Genomic DNA, 20461 nt, shown 5'->3' on the forward strand with positions numbered 1-20461 from the left:
CGAGAGACCCATAAAAGTCATTCTGGAGACACGTATCCTCCTGTAGAATACCTGCAAAAGAGACGATATAGCATTTAATTTAGCAGACTGACACAACACAAAAGTAAAGCTCAATCACAAATGTGTCCGTATTCCTTTAGTAATGAAGTTCAGATTTAGGGGAAGGCAACCATTAAGCCATTGTTTTACTACTAAGAGAAAGTTCCTGTGTTTGACACAGCTCTAGTTGTAGAGTATACAGGTTAGGTTCAACACATGATCAAAAACGGCAATGTAGTACTTACACGTGTAATGCCTGTCTGTTTAGTCACGCGTGTGCACATCACCGGTGTTATGGGTCCATATTATTGTAGTTTACTATTGTTCCTAGTCAAATGATTGTCTGAGTGATTACTTAATAGGAAAGAAAAGAAAATAATAATAATAAAAAAGGACAGAGATGATTTTTAAGTGATTTTACACTGTCTCTGTATCGACTCACTGGACTGAAATCAACATTTTGCATAGGCTTAGAACTCTATTTAGAACAATTCTATATTCCCTTTCTTAGAATCATAATTAGTTAAATTATTAAATGGCATGTTTGCATTTTGAAGGTGACAAAGTGTTTAACCATTAAAAATGAACCGCGCTGTAGGATCTTGTAACAATGGAGGTGAGAATCCAAACGCAGCTTTATTCAGATCAATAATCAAAGTAGTACATTATAGACAATCCAGACTCAGAAACAGAGTCCAGGCAGAATGGTGGAGGCAAGCGGCGATCAGACGGAGTTAATCCAGCAAACAAAGCAAGCGTTGAAAGGCAGGAGGCAGACAATCAAATAACAGAAACAGACAGATCAGCAACGGGAAAACAAACAGGGAAAAACAGTGGGAATTGTCAGCAATGGCAGAACAAGATTGAACTCAAGTTGTCAATCATGACAGAGCCCCTCCCTCTTTAAGGAGTGGATTCCACACAGATATGAAGTCATATTTAATGATCAAATCTGTGTCCCAAATTGTAAAATCCCTCTGAATAAGTAGACATACTTTGAATATTACAGTATTTAATCATTGGTTTGGATCTGTGGTCAGATGCTTTCTGAAGGTCTTTCAGGGCAATGATTCAGGAAACAGGTGAGTGAAAGTCAAAGTGAGAGTAAGAAAGATGTCCTGAGTTTGACTGATTCACATCAACACTGAAGCTTGATTATGAATCTGAATCTGATTCTCTCAGGGATCCTGAATCTGGTGTCCAGATGAAGCTCAGATCAAATGAATCTGATTGACTGAATCAATCTGTGTTGAGAAGCTCAGAATGAACTCAAACTCATCACAGTGACATTCAGATCTGAGTTGGAGGAAATATGAAAAGTGACGGGACGATCCTGGACTTGGAGCCGTTTAATGCTCAGATTGAGATCTTCTTCAGTCTTCAAGCTCTCCAAGAATCAGAAGAATCCTGCTGCTCTTGTGTTCAGATGAACATCTCTACTCTCCTTCCTCTTATCCACCACAATAAATATGGCCTGATCATTTACTCACAATTCATATTATTATTCATATTAAATCATAAAATTAGCATTTTGGACATTATCAGTAATATTGTTATTCATTATTATTATTGATATTATTAGGAATTTAGACAATTATGTTATTAAGTTATATATTATATATATTGGAAATTATTAGTGATATTATTTAATATTTTGAAAGTTATTACATTATAAAATTGTTACTTTAAAATGTATTAATAATATTTTTTAATTAGATTTTTTATTTTTTACAGTGCAGAAACATTGTTTTAATACTCATTTTTATGGAAATTGTCAATTGATATAATTAAAGAAATCATATAATTAATACTTTGAAAAGTATTAGTAATATTATTAAATCATAAAAATAATAACTTGGAAATTTTAGTGATATTATTACTTAATTAGACTTTATTTTTACAGTTCAAAAACATTATAATCATCATTTTATGATTATGTTCAACTGATATAATAAGAAAAATTTAATTAATATTTTAGAAATTATTAGCAATATTAAATTATATACTAAATTAAATTACATATATTATAAATATATTAACATTATTAAATTAGACTTTATTTTTTACAGTGCAGAAACATTGTAATCATAATTTTTTCGAATATGTTCACATATAATAAATCATCAAATTAATATTTTGGAAATTATAATTAATATTTTCAAATCATAAAATGACTATTTTGGAAATTATTATTTATATTATTAAATCATACAATTCATATTTTGGAAATTATTAGTGACATTATTAAATTAGACTATTTTTTACAGTGCAGAAACATTGTAATCATATTTTTTATGGATATGTTCAATTATAATAAATGATCAAATTAATATTTTGTAAATTATTATTATTCATTAATTATTATTAATAATTAATATTATTAAATCATAACATTAATATTTTTTTAATTTTTTTTTTTTTTTTTCAAATTATAAAATTACTATTTTGGAAATTATTAATAATATTATTCAATCATAATTTTAAAATTTTGGAAATTATTAATATTATTATATGATACAATTAATATTTTGTTATTTTGACAATGATAATTTAAGGATGTTTTTAATTGACAACTTAAGAAAAATAAAATATGTTTAAAATAATATAAAATAATATATAATTAAAAAGTATGTTTTGTGAATTGTATAAATACTGTTTATTTTTGATAATTTATTTTATTGAGCATTGCAACACTTATATTTGTGTGTTTTATTGATATCATGTGAATAAGTCTTGTCTCTTTCATTTCATTGCTCTGTTGTTGTTTCGATTGATTCTTGTCCTCGTTTGTGAGTTATAACAAATAAAAACATCTGTTTAATGATTCATGTAAATGCATTTGTTATCCTTTAAATAATACTTAAACACTTTGTCATTATTCATTATTTGTATTATTTTGCTCTCTTTTCATTGTAGAGCAGAATTAGATGATTGTATTTGTAACACATTTCTGCCGTTATTTGTTTAAATAGTCATTGAATAATAAAAAGGAGCCCCGTGTTGACAGATATTTCAGATAAAGTAATATTGGCTAAATAATTGTTTCTAAGCTCATATTAGTTTAAATCATGTTTGACATGTTTTAGTCAATAAAATATCTGATCTTTGTTCAGAGAATATACTGTCAATAAAACATTTTAATACTCTGAAGAAAAGCATATTTTATAAAGTTAATATTTTAGAGATCAAGATCTGATAATAATGTAAAATATTGTTAAACAAATTTAATTGTATATGCTGGTATTAGTTCAGCGTTTATGATCCTAGAGAGCAGATCTTGTGAACAAATAAATAAAAGACAGTCTGTTTTTGATCATGTGTGTTATTCTGTGTTGTCATCCATTTATTTATTTGGGCAATAATAACAAACAGGATTAGAGTACAAACTAAACATAGACAAATCCTTTCAGTAACAAACGAGTTATGGTTTAGTCGTTAACAGAAGTCATATACAAATATTCTTAATAAAGCTGTAAATGTTGTTGTGATCCAGGTTTGGTATTTTAGCTCTAATGCATGTTTAGTTTAATATGATATTCTGCGTAGCGATAGCATGAAGCTAGTGGACCGCTGCAATGGATCCTTCTATTGACGTTCACTTCCTGTCCGTATAAGTTCAGCGATTGTGTTTTATTCCAAACAATAGAGGAAATGAGAGATCGGATATCAGGCTGATGTTGATCATAATGCAGATGATTGATGAGAGACTGATATTATTGAGAAACACAGATCATCATCACACACTGATCTACTGTCTAGATGAGGATTATTAGATTTATTCTGACTGATGATCATATTAATGTCATGACTCTATCTGTCACTCGTTGATCATCAGCTCAAAGCATTATGGGTAGATTCTCTCATCAGTCTGTTCTCATTCATCAACACAGTGAAACTGATGATCCAATAGTAATAAACCCAAACCCAGGATAGAGCGTCTGAGTGAATGTGGTGTGTTCTGTGTGGATGAGGCTCATTGTGTCAGAGACGCTGTAGAAGGACAGACTTCCTGCTCCGTGATCCACATACACTCCTACTCTATAGACACCATTCACTCCTGTTCTCCTGATGATGATGGGCTTCACAGGGAGAACAGTCCATATGTTATTGTGTCTGAATGAGTAACTGGAGGAAGTGCAGAACAAACTCCAGGACTGATCATTATATCCAAACCCACACTCATAACCTCCTCCCTTCCTGCTGATGCTCTTATATGACACTGATATAAACACATCTCCACTGCACTCAATCTCCCAGTAACAGCGTCCACACACACTCTCTCTACACAACACCTGACGCCACTCATCATCAAATCTGTCTGGATGATCAGGATAATGTTGATCTGTGTCAGTGTCAGTAATCACTCTGTTGTTCTCAGACAGACGGAGGAGTTTATACACTGTGTTCGGATCCAGAGTGAGCCGATGGGAATCTGATGGAGATAAAACACATCAGAATCAGGAATGAATGCAGCTCATAATAGTGAAATAATCCAATCATTGCTGGCATTACATCCTAATTAAATAAATGATATTATTGTTAGTTTGAAATGAACAGAGAACACATCCATTCATATTTTGGTCAGAGTCACAATTTCAGCCGGTGATGATGGTTTTCATAAATTAGTTTTGCACAAAGAACCTAATTGTTGATTTTATAAATGTGACTGTTGTGATTATTAATGAGTTATTCTTTATGAATTGGTCACAGTTCACAATTCTTTTCTTTAGTAATGATCAAATACCTAATAAGGGACTACCTTTGTCCAAAATGATCACTGACCTACTGCTCAGTTAATCTTGCTTCTATATGAGTTAATAGTATTAAGTGTTAATGTAGAACTACCTATTACTTCCTGCATAGTGACTTGTTAACAACGGCCCATTATTATAAAGTGTTACCGATTTGCATTTATGAATGTGTGAAACTTAATTAGTAATATGAATAGATTAATAACGAATGCTTCATTATTCATATTATCATGATCAAAATATCCAAAAACAACATTTTCAAAATGCAAATTAAAATTAGAGACTATCTTTTATTTTTGATAAACACAAATGTATCATAACCATAACTTTTTAACACGACTACAGTGCCAAAAGATGTGGAATACAGTTTCCAAATATAAAGAGCAGTTGACATCAATATCCTTCTTAAATTTGCTGAGAAAATGTTTGATAGGATAGAGTTTGTGAATGATCTTAAAGGGGTGCTATTCTGCTTTTTCACTTTCTGAACTTTAGCCAGTGTGTGGTGTGTATGTTTGAGCATAAAAAACATCCACAAAGTTACAAATGTCAAAGTCCACTCTCGTTTGTGCCAGCCTGAGGAGAAAGCTATTGTAATAATGTAAATTATGTGGAAAATAATGCGTTTTTCCAACAACTAAGCATGAGAGCATGTTCAAGTGACTCAAAAACAAATGAAAGACTTTGTAAAGGAGCATAATAGGACCCCTTTAAAAGAAATGTGGCTAACACTTTACAATAAGGGTAGATGAATAATCATGTACTAATGCCTAAATGAACACTTAATTCATCAGCTACTAATGATTATTCCAGGAATTAACTAATTATGAACTAACAAAGGGCTATCCTTAACTACAACTGGAGTCATACGGATTCATGGATGAATAACGGCAGCCTTAACTAAATGTTAGTACATGTTTGATAGTTAATGCATTAATTAACATTTATGGCTAAACTACATCTTTAGGAAAGAATGAGAAATACTCTGACTTTGAATTTAATTTATTTAATACTATCATAATTTGAGCATTTGTCATCTTCAGCTTTGTCTTAAACATTATTGGGTGTCAAAGGTTGATCCTCTTCATCAAGTGTAGAAAATACTAAATACACTAATGACTGATCTTGTCTGTTTTATGTTCTCCTCTTTCCCTTTAAACTCACCCTATTGATTTATACACAGAATTAGTAAAAATAAAAACACAAAACCCACTAAGAACATTATGTTTGGACTTTCTTTTGAGTCCATATATGTGAAATTATGAAAAATAAAGTGACTAAAAAACACATGAACAAATCATCAAATTACATAACATTAAACATGCTGTAAGAGTGTCGCTGTTCATTTATACCAGCAGTACAACAAACTGTGTTTTTTAGTCACTTTATTTTTCATTGACATAATTTCACAAATATGGACTCAAAAGAAAGTCCAAACATAATGTTACTTCTAAAGACACACAGAAGGTCAAATATTTAGCTTCCAGAAACTTAAAAACGTTTAATTAACGTGTATAAATAAATAATAATAAAAAACGCAGATGCAAACATGCCTTTAATCCGGTTTACAAAAGCAGATAAAAAAATGGACATTAGCGAAACAACAAACCTTACGCGCTGATCGAGTGCCTAGAGTACGCCACTAATTAGTGTCCCACTTGAAACAAACCTTACATTCTGTAGTCCCCTTTATTTGACATTATTAAATTATTGCTCGTTGAAAGTATTAGTGCCATTAATTAGACAGATATATTAAACCAAATGTAGACAATAGACCAATAGCTAATACTTTCAATGATCAATAATTAAACCGTTTCAAATGAACGGAACTACAGTATGTAAGGTTGTTTCTGGAGGGACACTCATTAGTGGCGCACTCTAGGCACTCGCTCGGTGCGTAAGGTTTGTTTCGGTAATGACATTTTAATTTAATTAATGTCGTCTGCTTTTGTAAACCAAATCAAAGTTATGTTTGCATCTGCATTTCTTCTGTGTGGAAAGTTAGGCACATTAAATAACAGCATGGTTTTGAGCTTCTGGACATAAAATATTTGACCTTCTGTGTGTCTTTAGAGGTAACATTATGTTTGGACTTTCTTTTGAGTCCATTTTTGTGAAATTATGTCAATTGTTAGTTGTACTGGTGCTGTAAATGAACAAGGAGGACACTCTTACTGCATGTTTAATGTTTAATATTAATTCATCTGCACATTGTCTTGCCCATAATTGCACATTTCATTTTTTATATTTATTATAGTCTATTCCTTTTTCTAATATTTTACGGTTATTTTTTATTGTATATTTGTACATAAAGCAAATTTCTGTTTACAACTAAAGTTAATCTTATTATATTCTAATTTGTTTAATGATCTTATTTCTCATTCTATACTAACTCCTCATAAAATGTATGGGTTATTAGCAGTCGTATAAGCATTTCCCTTTATATGATACTGTGTGTGTGACAAATAACACTTGAATTTGGTCTGTAATTTGATGATTTGTTAATGTGTCGCTTCATTACTAACTCATTATTAACTACCCAATGCACCAGTAAAGCTTAGTTACAGCGGTGAAATATTGTACATTGATACAGTGCACAGTAAAAATATAGTGATATTTGTAATATTACAAGGTGTGTGTAGTTCATGCTGTAGTAAAGGGAATAATATAACAACATAGCAAGCACAACAGAACAATAACAGTAATTTAATAGATTTATAATAGCAAACATATCTATAATACCATAATAAATACATGAAATGAATGACAATACATGAGTAATACCAAGTAGAATATGAAATATATACAGAACATACAATATGAAAATAAATGAATAGTAAATTATAAAGTAAATTATACTATAGTGAAAAGTAGTTTAACAATAGTTGTGTAAAAAAATAAAAGACACTGAAAATACAGGAGAAAACATGCATTAAGAGCCGGGGGTGAAAACTATTGAACAGAATGGAGATGTGGATGTTATTTTGCCTATATATATATATATATATATATATATATATATACACACACACACACACACACAAAAACCTATACAGTATGCTATTGTAGGTTCATTATTAAAAATGAAAATCTGAACAAAAATAAAAGCAAGTAAATGTACTATTATAATATGAAAATTCAAATGAGGGGTAATAATAGATTATGACGGGTAATTTACGACCGTCAAAATGACATACAATGAAAAAGTGTAACCAACCCATATACAGTCATTAGTATGTAGTTGTTCTTCACTACAAGAGTAGGCTACACACTTAATAAGATCAGCATTAAACAGCCTGTGTCAATAATGTATAATGCGGTCTATAGTATTGTGGTTGACTGAAGAAACTGGTCATATTTAAATATTGGACAGAAAATGACAGAAACATTAACTTGAACAAATACAATATTAGTCTGAGGAGGTTTAGTCTGTTGGAAATGCAGAGAACAGTCCACTGACAGGCTTTCTTCAGCTTTCCTTCAGGCTTGTGTTCTCATGTTTGCCATTGGATAAAAAGGGGAAAATAATAATCAGTCCACAGTTTTACGATAAACTATCAAATCCTTATGCTCTAGTAATGATAGCCTTTTTGTAAATGAGCATAATAACAAAGTGCTCACTTTACTCATTAAGTATATTGTGCTCATAAAACAATTTTGTTTATGATATAAACTACAATATATGATGATTTTTCAATGATTTCATATAATGCCTCAGCTTCCACAGCTAACTAATGTTAGCGATATTGCTAGCTGTAGGAGCTAAATCTAATATTTTAAGCTACTGAGTTGTTTGATCCCGGACTAGTAGGTTGACGCGCATTCTTACTTGATTGATGTTACGTTGTTACTTCCTCTTTGAATCTCTCCGACCGTCAATGAACGAGAAGACTATTCCGTTGTATCATCATCATTAATAGTTTATTGGCTCCACAAAGCACCTTAGTGCACAATATCCAATTCCATTTCCAAAGCTTACATTTAGGAAGTTTCACCATTACATCAGCTTCGCGCTATAGCGGTCAAAAACCTTTTTGCCCTTCCGGGTCAAACACCTACCTAACGCAGTAGGAAGACTACCTATATACTCTATTCACAATTAAATTAACAGCGCCACTTTGTGGCCATGATAAAAACAACATGTCATTATGGGTACACATATTTGGCTCCTACACACCGACCCCTAATTGTTAATGATGGACAAACATAACAATTCAAACACAATGAAAACAGAGGAGCCAAACAATATCATAAACCCAATTGTGTTTTTTACACTTCATGTAATAGACAAAGTTTTGTTATCGGTCTTTCAATGATACTAGTTTTGGTCTGCAACCTCACAGAACGCACTAGACCATGCTTATCTGGAAAAACCTCTAAGACCTTGCCCAGAGCCCAGGAGCCACGAGGAGCTGAAGAGTCCATAATTACTACAATGTCTCCAGCAATCAAACTCCTTTTCTTCTGATTCCACTTTTGCCTCTCTTGAAGTAAAGGCAGATATTCCCGTAGCCACCTCTTCCAGAAAAGATCTGACAGATACTGCGCCTGTCTCCATCGTTTTCTCACATACTGGTCATGAGGCTCAAACAATCCAGGTGGTATGGCTGGTTTCCCTTTCAAAAGAAGAAGATGATTTGGTGTGAGGGGCTCCAGATCATTAGGATCATCCGACAGCTTAGTAATTGGTCGATCATTCAAAATGGATTCCACTTCACAGAAGACTGTGTGAAGGCCATCATCATCCAACCTTTGTTGACGTAAAACAGAACTGAGAACTCTTTTCACAGAGCGTATCATTCTCTCCCAAACACCACCATGATGTGAACCTGCTGGAGGATTAAAACTCCAACGAATTCCAACCTGTGACAACACTCCTTGAATCTTTTCATGATTCAGTGAATCCAGAGCCTCCTTTAATTCTCTTTGTGCTCCAATAAAGTTAGTACCATTATCGGATCTTAGATGTTTCACTTGTCCTCTCCTGCTAATGAAGCGACGTAATGCATTGATACATGCATCCGTTTCTAGTGAACTTGCTACCTCAAGATGGATTGCCCTGCTTGCCATACAGGTGAATACTACTCCATATCTTTTACAGGTTACCCTTCTATTCTTTACTTCCACTGGCCCACAGTAGTCTACTCCAGTGTTGGTAAATGGTGGTAGATCAGGAAGGATCCTCTCTGTTGGAAGATCTGCCATCTTTTGTTCAGCTGCTCTTCTATTATGGCGTCTACAAAAGCCACATCTAGAAATGATCTTCCTAACAGCAGAGTGAGAGCTAGTAATCCAAAATTTCCTTCTAACAGTGGATAACGTATGGCTTCGTCCACCATGACCCAGACTTTCATGTACATGCTTCAGAATAAGCATGGAAATATGCTGATCTTTGCCGAGTATGAGTGGATGCTTTACCTCTTCAGGCATGGCTGCTTTACTCAATCTTCCTCCAACTCGTAAGAGTCCATCATCCAAAAATGGATCCAACCGATAAATAGGACTTTGCCGAATTACCGTCACATTCCCCGATGATAAAGCAGAAATTTCTTCACTGAATTTTCTTTGCTGTGAATAACGAACGATGGCTTCTTCTGCTCCTAAAAGATCATCCAATGTCAAAGCAAAACTCTTAGGCATCACTGTGAATCTTGATCCCTCAGGCTGTACACCGCTGTCTTGATTGCTAGTAGCTTTCTGCATCTTTCCCAAGCGAATTCTTTTCAACAAAATCATCTTCAACTTGAGAAACCAGGCCACTGCTATTTTGAGCCTCTTCCATTCAGAAAAGTAAGCAATTAGTTGGTCAACAGGGCTGGACACTTCATTCACACTAATGACATTTACCGTGGTTTTTTGCTTGATCTCTGCATCATCAGAGTCTATTGAGAGATATGGTGTGTCTATAGGCCAATACTCCTCACGCAACTTCAAGAAGGCTGGACCTTCAAGCCACCTGCTGTTCTTCAGAAAGTCTCCAACCTTCATTCCTCTTGAAGCGAAATCAGCTGGATTATCCTTAGAACTGACATATCTCCATTGCGAGGGTTCAACTGTTTCTCTAATGGTTGCAATTCTGTTAGCTACGAACGTGTGGAAACGCTTGTCTTCGTTGTTAATGTACTTCAGTACAGCAGTACTGTCAGTCCAGAAGACAGAATCTTCTAACTGAATGGTCAACTCTTCCTTTAGCATTGTGTCCACCTTAGTAGCAAGCACAGCTGCTGTCAACTCCAAACGGGGAATGGTTACAGCCTTCAATGATGTTACTCTGGCTTTACCAAGTAGAAAGGCAATGTGAATGCGATTCTTGTGACTTAACATTCTGATGTAAGTTACTGTGCCGTACCCATTGTTACTGGCATCAGCAAAATGATGTAGTTGAGCATGCCTAAAATCTCCAAAATCCCCTGACTTTATGCACCTGTCCACAGTAAATGCAGTTAGTGACCTCAGATCCTCCAACCATCTTTTCCACTTACTTAAAAGGTCCTGTGGTATGGCATCGTCCCATCCACAACCTCTCCTGCACAATTCTTGCTGCAACATCTTGGCAGACAACATGACTGGAGCCAGGAACCCTAGAGGATCGTACACGGAGCTGATGACCGAAAGCATGCCACGTCTTATAAGAGACTGCTGTTTTACCTCCAATTTAAATTTAAAAGAGTCCGTTTCCACACACCATTGTAGACCCAGTGCTCTTTCAAGTGGAAGTTTATCTCGGTCCAAATCCAACTGCTTCAGGTCTTTGGCTCTTTGTTCCACTGACATAGATTGCAACAGTGTACGACTATTACTGACCCATTTTTCCAAAATGAATCCTCCTTTCTGACACAGAGCAATGAGATCCTTCATCGTCTTTATAGCTTTTCTTTCAGTAGCCGAGCTCTTTAAACAATCATCCACATAGAAATTCTGCTTGACAGATTGAATCACATGAGGTGGAAACTGAAACTGATTGTCATCTGCAGTTTTCCTCAGGGCATAACTTGCACAGCTCGGAGAGGAAACTGCACCAAACAAATGTACAGTCATTCTATATTCCACAAGTCTCTCAGAGATGTTTCGATCAGGCCACCAAAGAAAGCGAAGAAAATTTCTATCTTCTTCAGCCACCTTCACTTGATGGAACATAGCCTGAATGTCACCCATAAAAGCTACAGGTTCCTGTCTGAAGCGAGTGAGAACTCCAAGCAAAGAGCTGGTAAGGTTAGGTCCCTGCAGAAGTTTATTATTCAACGATGTTCCTTGAAATGTGGCTCCACAATCGAACACTACACGAATGGATCTTTTTCTTGGATGATGTACACCATGATGAGGAATATACCATACCTTCCCAATTTCACAGAGTAGCTGTTCTTGAGGTACTTCTTCTGCATAGCCCTTACTGATGACATCTTTCATGTATCCTGCATATTCCTTGTGAAAATCATGGTTGTTCGAAAACCTTTTCTTCAAACCAAGGACCCGTTGCTTTGCTACAGCAAAGTTGTTAGGCAGGTAGACTTCTTTGGTCTTAAAGGGTAACTTCAAACAATATTTCCCATCTTGAAGTACCGCTGACTGATCCATGATTTCCATGAACCTGATGTCCTCCCTTGACATTTCCTTCTTCACAGTGCTTTCATTGAAGTCATGATTGTACTGCTTGATTAACATTTCCTCCAATCTGCACACAGCAATCTGGTTCACTGTAACCGTAGGAAGCTCCATTCTTAATACACCACTGTTTCCATTCAGTGGACCATTAACAACCCAGCCCAATACTGTTCTAACAGCATATGGGCCAGTCCCACAGCTGTTGATAATCTCCCAAGGTTCCAATATCTTGGGAGCATTAGTACCAATCAGCAAGTCAACATTTGCCTTTATGCTTGGGATTTGCACCTTTGATAGGTATGGAAACTTAACCAACTCTTCAGACGTTATCACATTGTCAGTACTTACTGGCATTTTCTGCTGCGTGAGCACCTCAGGAAGCTGATAAAAGTTACTGCCATCCAGACTGGACACCTCCAAACCAGTCAAGGAATAAGCTGGAACAATGGCTTGTTGCCCCATTGTACTGAGAAGAAATGTGACTGGTTTACCTGAGATATTCAGCTTCTGCATAAGCTGTTCTGAGCAGAATGTAGCTGAACTACCTGGATCCAAGAATGCATATGTTTTTATGACCTTGTTTCCCTTGATGGATTTAACTTGCACTTGTTCTATCTTGAAGAACAAGATGGCGCCGCGAATGGCAGCCTCTGTGCTTAGCTCTCCAGTTGTTTTAGTGTTTTTGTTCGTTTTTCCTGTTTTTTGTTTTGCAAACACGATCAGTTTTACAAGGGATGAACTGCTAAACATTAGGCAGAACATACCACAAAATCTCCTACCGGTTTTTGATTATTCGGACGTTTTGCTCAACATCATAGTTGGCGGAGCGGCGGCACTTACCAAAGGCTTCAGGACGCGCAGGACGCGCAGGACGCGGGGGAAGCGCGCCGGCGCGCTCGTGAAGCTTCGTCAGCGTGGATTCAGGATGACACTGCCAGGCATACATTTGGCGAATCTCCGGTCTCTACCAAACAAAACGGACGAACTCCTTCTGCTCTCCCGGACAAATAAGGACTTCTCACACTCTGCTGCTCTGTGTTTCACGGAAACCTGGCTGAACGCGGCTATACCGGACAGCGCGATTCATCTCCCGGGATATCAGCTGTTCAGAGGAGACCGCGACGCAGAATCGACGGGGAAATCGCGCGGCGGCGGGACGTGCTTTTACATCAATGAGAGGTGGTGTACAGATGTAACAGTGTTAAAGAAAATATGCTGTTCTGATGTTGAAGTGCTTTTCATAAACTGTAAGCCGTTCTATTCGCCGCGAGAGTTTTGCTCGTTCATTCTCGTGAGTGTGTACATTCCACCGCAAGCGCACGTGAGCCTGGCGTTACAGAAACTCGCTGATCACATCACAGAGACAGAACAACAACACCCGGACTCTGTTTTAATCATTCTTGGGGATTTTAATAGAGCAAATCTCTCCCGTGAACTTCCAAAATACAGACAGCACATCACATGTCCAACCAGAGATAGAAATATATTGGACCACTGTTACACCACAATAAGGAATGCATATCACTCTGTCTCACGGGCAGCTTTGGGACTTTCTGATCACTGCCTGGTTCATCTTATACCAACCTACAGGCAACAACTTAAATCTGCTAAACCTGTAGCAAAGTCTGTAAAGAGATGGACCAACGAAACAGAGCGGGCTTTACAAGCCTGTTTCGAATGTACTGATTGGAGTGTTTTTGAAGCTGCTGCTACTGATCTGGACGAGCTTACAGAGACTGTTACTTCATATATCAGTTTCTGTGAGGATTTATGCATTCCTACCAGGACTCGCTTAACTTACAACAACGACAAACCATGGTTCACTGCAAAACTCAGACAGCTTCGTCATGTCAAAGATGATGCTTACAGGAAAGGGGACAAAGTCTTGTATAAACAGGCCAAATACACACTGGAAAAGGAGATCAAAGTGGCAAAGAGAAATTATTCCGAAAAGATAAGGAACCAATTTCATTCCAGTGACTCTTCATCAGTGTGGAAAGGTCTAAAACACATCACCAATTACAAGACATCATCCCCCAGCACTTTGCAGAATCAGCAACTGGCAGACGATCTGAACGAGTTCTATTGTCGGTTTGAAAAGACACCATTTACACCTCCAACATCACCCCTCTCCCCCACTCCTGCAACTCCCATTCAAATCAGTGAAGATGAGGTACGCAAGGTCTTCAAAAAGAACAAAAGAAGAAAGGCACCAGGCCCTGACGGTGTCACACCAGCCTGTCTGAAAACCTGTGCAGATCAGCTGGCACCCATTTTCTCACAGATCTTCAATAGGTCTTTGGAGTTGTGTGAAGTCCCCGCCTCTCTGAAACGCTCGGAAATCATCCCCATTCCAAAGAAACCCAAAATAACAGGACTTAACGACTACAGACCTGTGGCGCTAACATCTGTCGTCATGAAGTCGTTTGAGAAACTGGTTCTGGCTTATCTGAAGGACATCACCAGACCCTCACTGGACCCCCTGCAGTTTGCTTATCGTGCAAACAGGTCTGTAGATGATGCAGTGAACATGAGTCTACATTTCATACTGCAGCATCTGGACAAATCAGGGACTTACGCGAGGATCCTGTTTGTGGACTTCAGTTCAGCCTTCAACACTATCATCCCAAACCTCCTCCTGCCCAAACTAACTCAGCTCTCTGTGCCCACATCAGTCTGTCAGTGGATCAACAGCTTCCTAACAGACAGACAGCAGCTAGTGAGGCTGGGAAAATTCTCATCCAGCACCCGGACTATCAGCACTGGCGCCCCTCAGGGTTGTGTCCTCTCCCCACTGCTCTTCTCCCTGTATACAAATGACTGTACCTCCAAAGACCCCTCTGTCAAGCTCCTGAAGTTTGCAGACGACACCACACTTATCGGCCTCATTCAGGACGGTGACGAGTCTGCTTACAGACAGGAGGTAAAAGAGCTGGCTGTCTGGTGCAGTCATAACAACCTGGAGCTCAACACGCTCAAAACTGTGGAGATGATCATAGACTTCAGGAAAACCCCCCCTGCTCTCCCCCCACTCACCATCATGAACAGCACTGTAAACACAGTGGAGTCATTCAGGTTCCTTGGAAATACCATCTCTCAGGACCTGAAGTGGGACATTCACATAGACTCCATTGTGAAAAAGGCCCAGCAGAGGCTGTACTTCCTCCGCCAGCTGAGGAAACTCAACCTGCCACAGGAACTGCTGAAACAGTTTTACTCTGCCATCATTGAATCCGTCCTCTGCACTTCAGTTACCATCTGGTTCAGCTCAGCTACAAATTCTGATCTCAGAAGACTACGTCGGATAGTCCGGACTGCTGAGCGAATCATTGGTACAACCCTCCCTACCCTTCAAGATCTGTACTTATCCAGAGTACGAAAAAGGGCTGCCAAAATTACTCTGGACCCCTCACATCCAGCACACTCACTTTTTGAACTTTTACCATCCGGTCGGCGCTACAGAGCACTGAGCACTAGAACGACCAGACACCGAAACAGTTTCTTTCCTCAGGCAATCCATCTCATGAACACTTGATCGTGGAACATACAACACTATACATTCTTTATTCATTTTTCCGTTATTTATTTAAAGCACATACTTACTTCCATTCAAATGTCTTTGCTATTTTTGCACATTGTCTGTCTTGTAAACCTCTATATTGTTCTTTTTATAATATGTATCGTCTTGTCACTGTCATTCTGTAGCACTGTGGAGCTCTGTCACAAAAACAAATTCCTAGTATGTGCAAACATACCTGGCAATAAAGCTCATTCTGATTCTGATTCTGATTCTGATTCTGAGAATGGACAATGCACATCGGTCCTTACCGACCCCTGTATGCCCACATGTTTTGGAAGAAACTATGATCCGATGTCGCATGTTTCACAACTGCTGATTGTCTTTTGATGTGAATCACAGTAGGGTGAGATTGATGACAAACTTTGCAATTCAAACGCCTTTTGCAATCCTTGTTCATGTGCCCAATACACAAGCATGCAAAGCAAACTCCCTTTTCTCTAAGAAAGTAGATCTTTTCCTTATGCTTCTTTGAATTGAACTGATCACACTCCTCCAATGAGTGAGTATTCGAACAACATATACAATCAACCTTGTCAGCCTTTCCTGAATCCGATGTTGAACTCATGGCTCCTGAAAGTGAGTCAATGTTTGCCACTGTAGTAGCAAAAGAGTTTCCATTCATTCTTTCCTTGGGCTGTGACTTGAATCTGGTCAATGTCTTGGTTCCAGTGACACCAAGCGATGACTCCTGAATATCACCAAACAAGGGGTCTGAAAGAATTCTGACATAACGTTCTATGAATTTAACCAAGTCCATAAAACAAGCTCGGCGGTTGCATGTTTCCATTATGTCATAAGCTGTTATTCTCCACTGATCCCTTAACTTGAATGGCAATTTAGAAATAACACTTCGTATGTTTGCAGGCATATCCATTTCTTGCATGTACTGGAGCTCCTCCATTACATTGCAACAGCCACGCAAGAACAAAGCATAAGCTTGCAGTGATTTTACATCCTCAGACTTCACGGGTTTCCAAGCAAGAGCCTTTTCAATATAAGCAGTAGCAATTTTATACTCATTGCCAAAGTGTTCCTGTAAAAGATTCTTTGCTACAGTGTAACCACGCTCAGGAGCCATATGTTGACAACTACGCACCAGGTCTCGTGGCTGTCCACGAGTAAATTGCTCCAAATAGTACAAACAATCCACCTTACTGGCCTTTCCTTCCACACCTTGTTCAAAAGCTTTTATAAAGGCTCTGAATTGAAGTGAGTCTCCATCAAATATGGGAATATCTCTTGGTGGCAATGACATTGAACGTTGCTGTTGAAGCAATGCAGTTGTGATCTCATTTTGCCTCTGCATAATGGTAAGTATCCCATCAGGTGGATTTTGACCAGTTGAATAACACATAGATTGCTTGTCCTTAAATTGAGAAGTTGTATGCTGTGATATTACCTGTAGATCTGTTGCTGGCGGTTGTTTATCAAACACATACTGTTGACTGGTGGCAATGTTAATCTGACTCTCACTTGTTTTAGGCCGCACATCAACTGTTTGATCAGGTGGTAATGAACAGACACTTTGTCGAACCGTTGTTTCTACTCCAGGTTTAAAGTCCTTTGCCATAGGGTTTAACACATTTCCAGAATTCCTCTTTCCCTCCTTTTCAAAGTGGGAATTCATGACACTCACAGATCCATGAGAAGAACCTTTTCTTTCAAAAGCCTCCAACACTGCCAACTTAGCAGTATATGCAGCCAATTCAGCCTCCAAATCAAGCTGCTCCCTTTTCCTCCTTAACTGCTGCTCCTGCTCCTCAAGAGCATGCCTATCTTTTAAAGCTGCAACACGAGCAGCAAGTGCAGCTCTATCTGCCTCTGCTTTTACCCTTGCAGAGGATGTAGTGCTGATTCTGCTACTGCTCATGCTACCCTTATTTGAACGTTTACTTTCAACATTAGACACGCTGTCATTTGGATTAATACCATCATCAATAACATCACATTGGCTTACAAGCACACTACTTTCATTACACCTAACCCATTGGTTGCATCAGCAATGCACTCATCATTAAACATCATTTTTGCCTTAAACCAAGTTTCATGTTCTTCCTTTTCATCAGGTGGCAATAAACCCAATAAAGACTCATGCATGCATTTTGCATTATCACATACTTCAATGAGCTTGTCAAGTGCACTTTGTACCTGTGATTTGTCACCCTTTTGAATAAAACCTTGCAAGGATTTTCTTATATTGTTTGCCTTATTCAGTTTGGCTTTTCTGCCAGCTTGCAACTTATCCAATTTATCAGCTAATGCTTTAAATGAAAGTTTAACCACACGTTTTTCAGTTTGTACTTCCACATTGCTAACCACACTCTTTGATTTACTAATAGCTGACACAACAGACCCCGCAGTTTTATCAGATGTTATGTCGCGAGTCTCCATGAGGGCCTAGTCTTTTTTTTTTAAATAATTCGTTGCAACAGTCAATACCAAAGGTCAATACCGAAAGTCAATACCAAAGTCTATTATCCGTCCGCGTCGGCGATCAGACCATTAAATTCCTTTTAGTAATGTGTGCACACAATGAAATGGCCATTAAACAGTGTAGCGCTACACATACCTCAGTGCGTTGGGCGCCATATGATGATCCGATGTTACGTTGTTCTTCAGCCGGCTTTAGAAGTTATGGATCCAACATCGCAACGTCCTATACACCGATGGCAAACCTTAGAAGCACTCCTTGACACAGACGAAATCCAGCGACTTCCGTTAACACAGCGTCCTCCGTCAACTTTGATGTATCCAAAAGTGCCGAAGTTCCAAAACAAAGTTCCAGATGAAGGTTTTTGACTTGAATTGTAGGAGCTAAATCTAATATTTTAAGCTACTGAGTTGTTTGATCCCGGACTAGTAGGTTGACGCGCATTCTTACTTGATTGATGTTACGTTGTTACTTCCTCTTTGAATCTCTCCGACCGTCAATGAACGAGAAGACTATTCCGTTGTATCATCATCATTAATAGTTTATTGGCTCCACAAAGCACCTTAGTGCACAATATCCAATTCCATTTCCAAAGCTTACATTTAGGAAGTTTCACCATTACATCAGCTTCGCGCTATAGCGGTCAAAAACCTTTTTGCCCTTCCGGGTCAAACACCTACCTAACGCAGTAGGAAGACTACCTATATACTCTATTCACAATTAAATTAACAGCGCCACTTTGTGGCCATGATCAAAACAACATGTCATTATAGGTACACATATTTGGCTCCTACACTAGCAGTTAATAGTCTGTCACTGGTGGTAAATTAAGCTGTCAACAAATGTTAAAAATGAGCCAAAAACAAATAGAAACAAGTGTTCAGTCTTACCTGTGAAAGATAATACCCAGAGATCTGTGTTCATTCCTGTGTGATGGTTTGTAGATGCTCAAGTTGCTGACAAGTCAGGTCTCTATTCGCTTGTACTGATATGAGAGTTATGAAGCGTTGCTAGGGTTTCCACCCGTCCCTTAAAATACGGAATCGTCCCGTTTTGAATCAATACGGGACGGTTTTTGTCCCGTATTTTTGATAATTTTATTAATGCAGCGTTTAATGCAAATAATCACTGCGGTAAAGCCAGCCGCAGTTCAGAAAAACACGGTCAAGCCAGCCGCGATTGATTTTAAATGTGCGCGCATATTACAGTGATTACGGTAGTTTCAGAAACAACACAGAGAGAACGCGCTTGCAGAGCGCTTTTCATTTAGACGCCCAGGACTGAGAGATAATACTACAAAATGCTCGTGAATTTTTACTTATTTATTTTTATTTCTGCTTTAATATCGACGGTTCTTTTCTGATAAATGGGACATTATTAGACTTTAGAGTCTAATAAGTTAGGGTGACCATATTTTAGTTTTCAAAAAAGAGGACGTAGGACGAGGGGTGGGGGGTGGGGTCCTAGTTTTGGTATCAAAATATGTCATTTCCATACCAAAACTACATATTTTACAGTCACTGTTATAGAGATTGATCATAAACACAGCTAAAAAGCTTCCTACACTCTTAAAAATAAAGGTGCTTCACAATGCCATAGAAGAACCTTTTTTGTTAAAATGGTTCCATAAATTTATTTGTGAATTTTATTGGCGAAAGAAGGTTCTTCAGATTATAAAAAGGTAAGAAAGAGATGGTTCTTTAAAAATGGCATCGCTATGAAGAACCTTTTAAAGCATCTTTATTTTTAAGAGTGTACCACAGTGGCCATCCTTCACAAAACTAATATCTACCACAGTTTTATCACAGAATGCAAAATGTTTCAATACAAGCATTTCAGCCAAATGGAATGTATGCAATATTTCAAACTTTCAAAAAATCAACCCGCCGCAACTGTTTAAAATCAGCCCAATTCCGTGGAAAAAAATGCGGATTTGGCAACCCTACATCCAACACGAACTGCATCCAAAGCGATTTAAATACTCCGCATAATGATAGCGACTCCATGATGCGCAAAAATTATATTCAATATTAGAATGTTTGCGGGAGACAACAGTCC

The 20461-nt window shown here is 37.6% G+C and overlaps 1 protein-coding gene across 1 annotated transcript in view; it reads right to left on the reverse strand.

Annotated features, from left to right (window-relative positions):
- Positions 1 to 3404: 3404 nt before the first annotated feature.
- The window catches only part of LOC141320071 (NACHT, LRR and PYD domains-containing protein 12-like), a 44077-nt gene continuing 27020 nt past the window's right edge, over positions 3405 to 20461 (reverse strand). The window contains exon 11 of the mRNA XM_073833287.1: positions 3405 to 4471. Within this exon, the coding sequence (XP_073689388.1) occupies positions 3921 to 4471 (551 nt within the window). The 3' untranslated portion in view covers positions 3405 to 3920. The remainder of the gene's footprint in view (positions 4472 to 20461) is intronic.

The sequence above is a fragment of the Garra rufa genome, chromosome 1, assembly GCF_049309525.1.
Source record: "Garra rufa chromosome 1, GarRuf1.0, whole genome shotgun sequence".
NCBI lineage: Eukaryota > Metazoa > Chordata > Actinopteri > Cypriniformes > Cyprinidae > Garra > Garra rufa.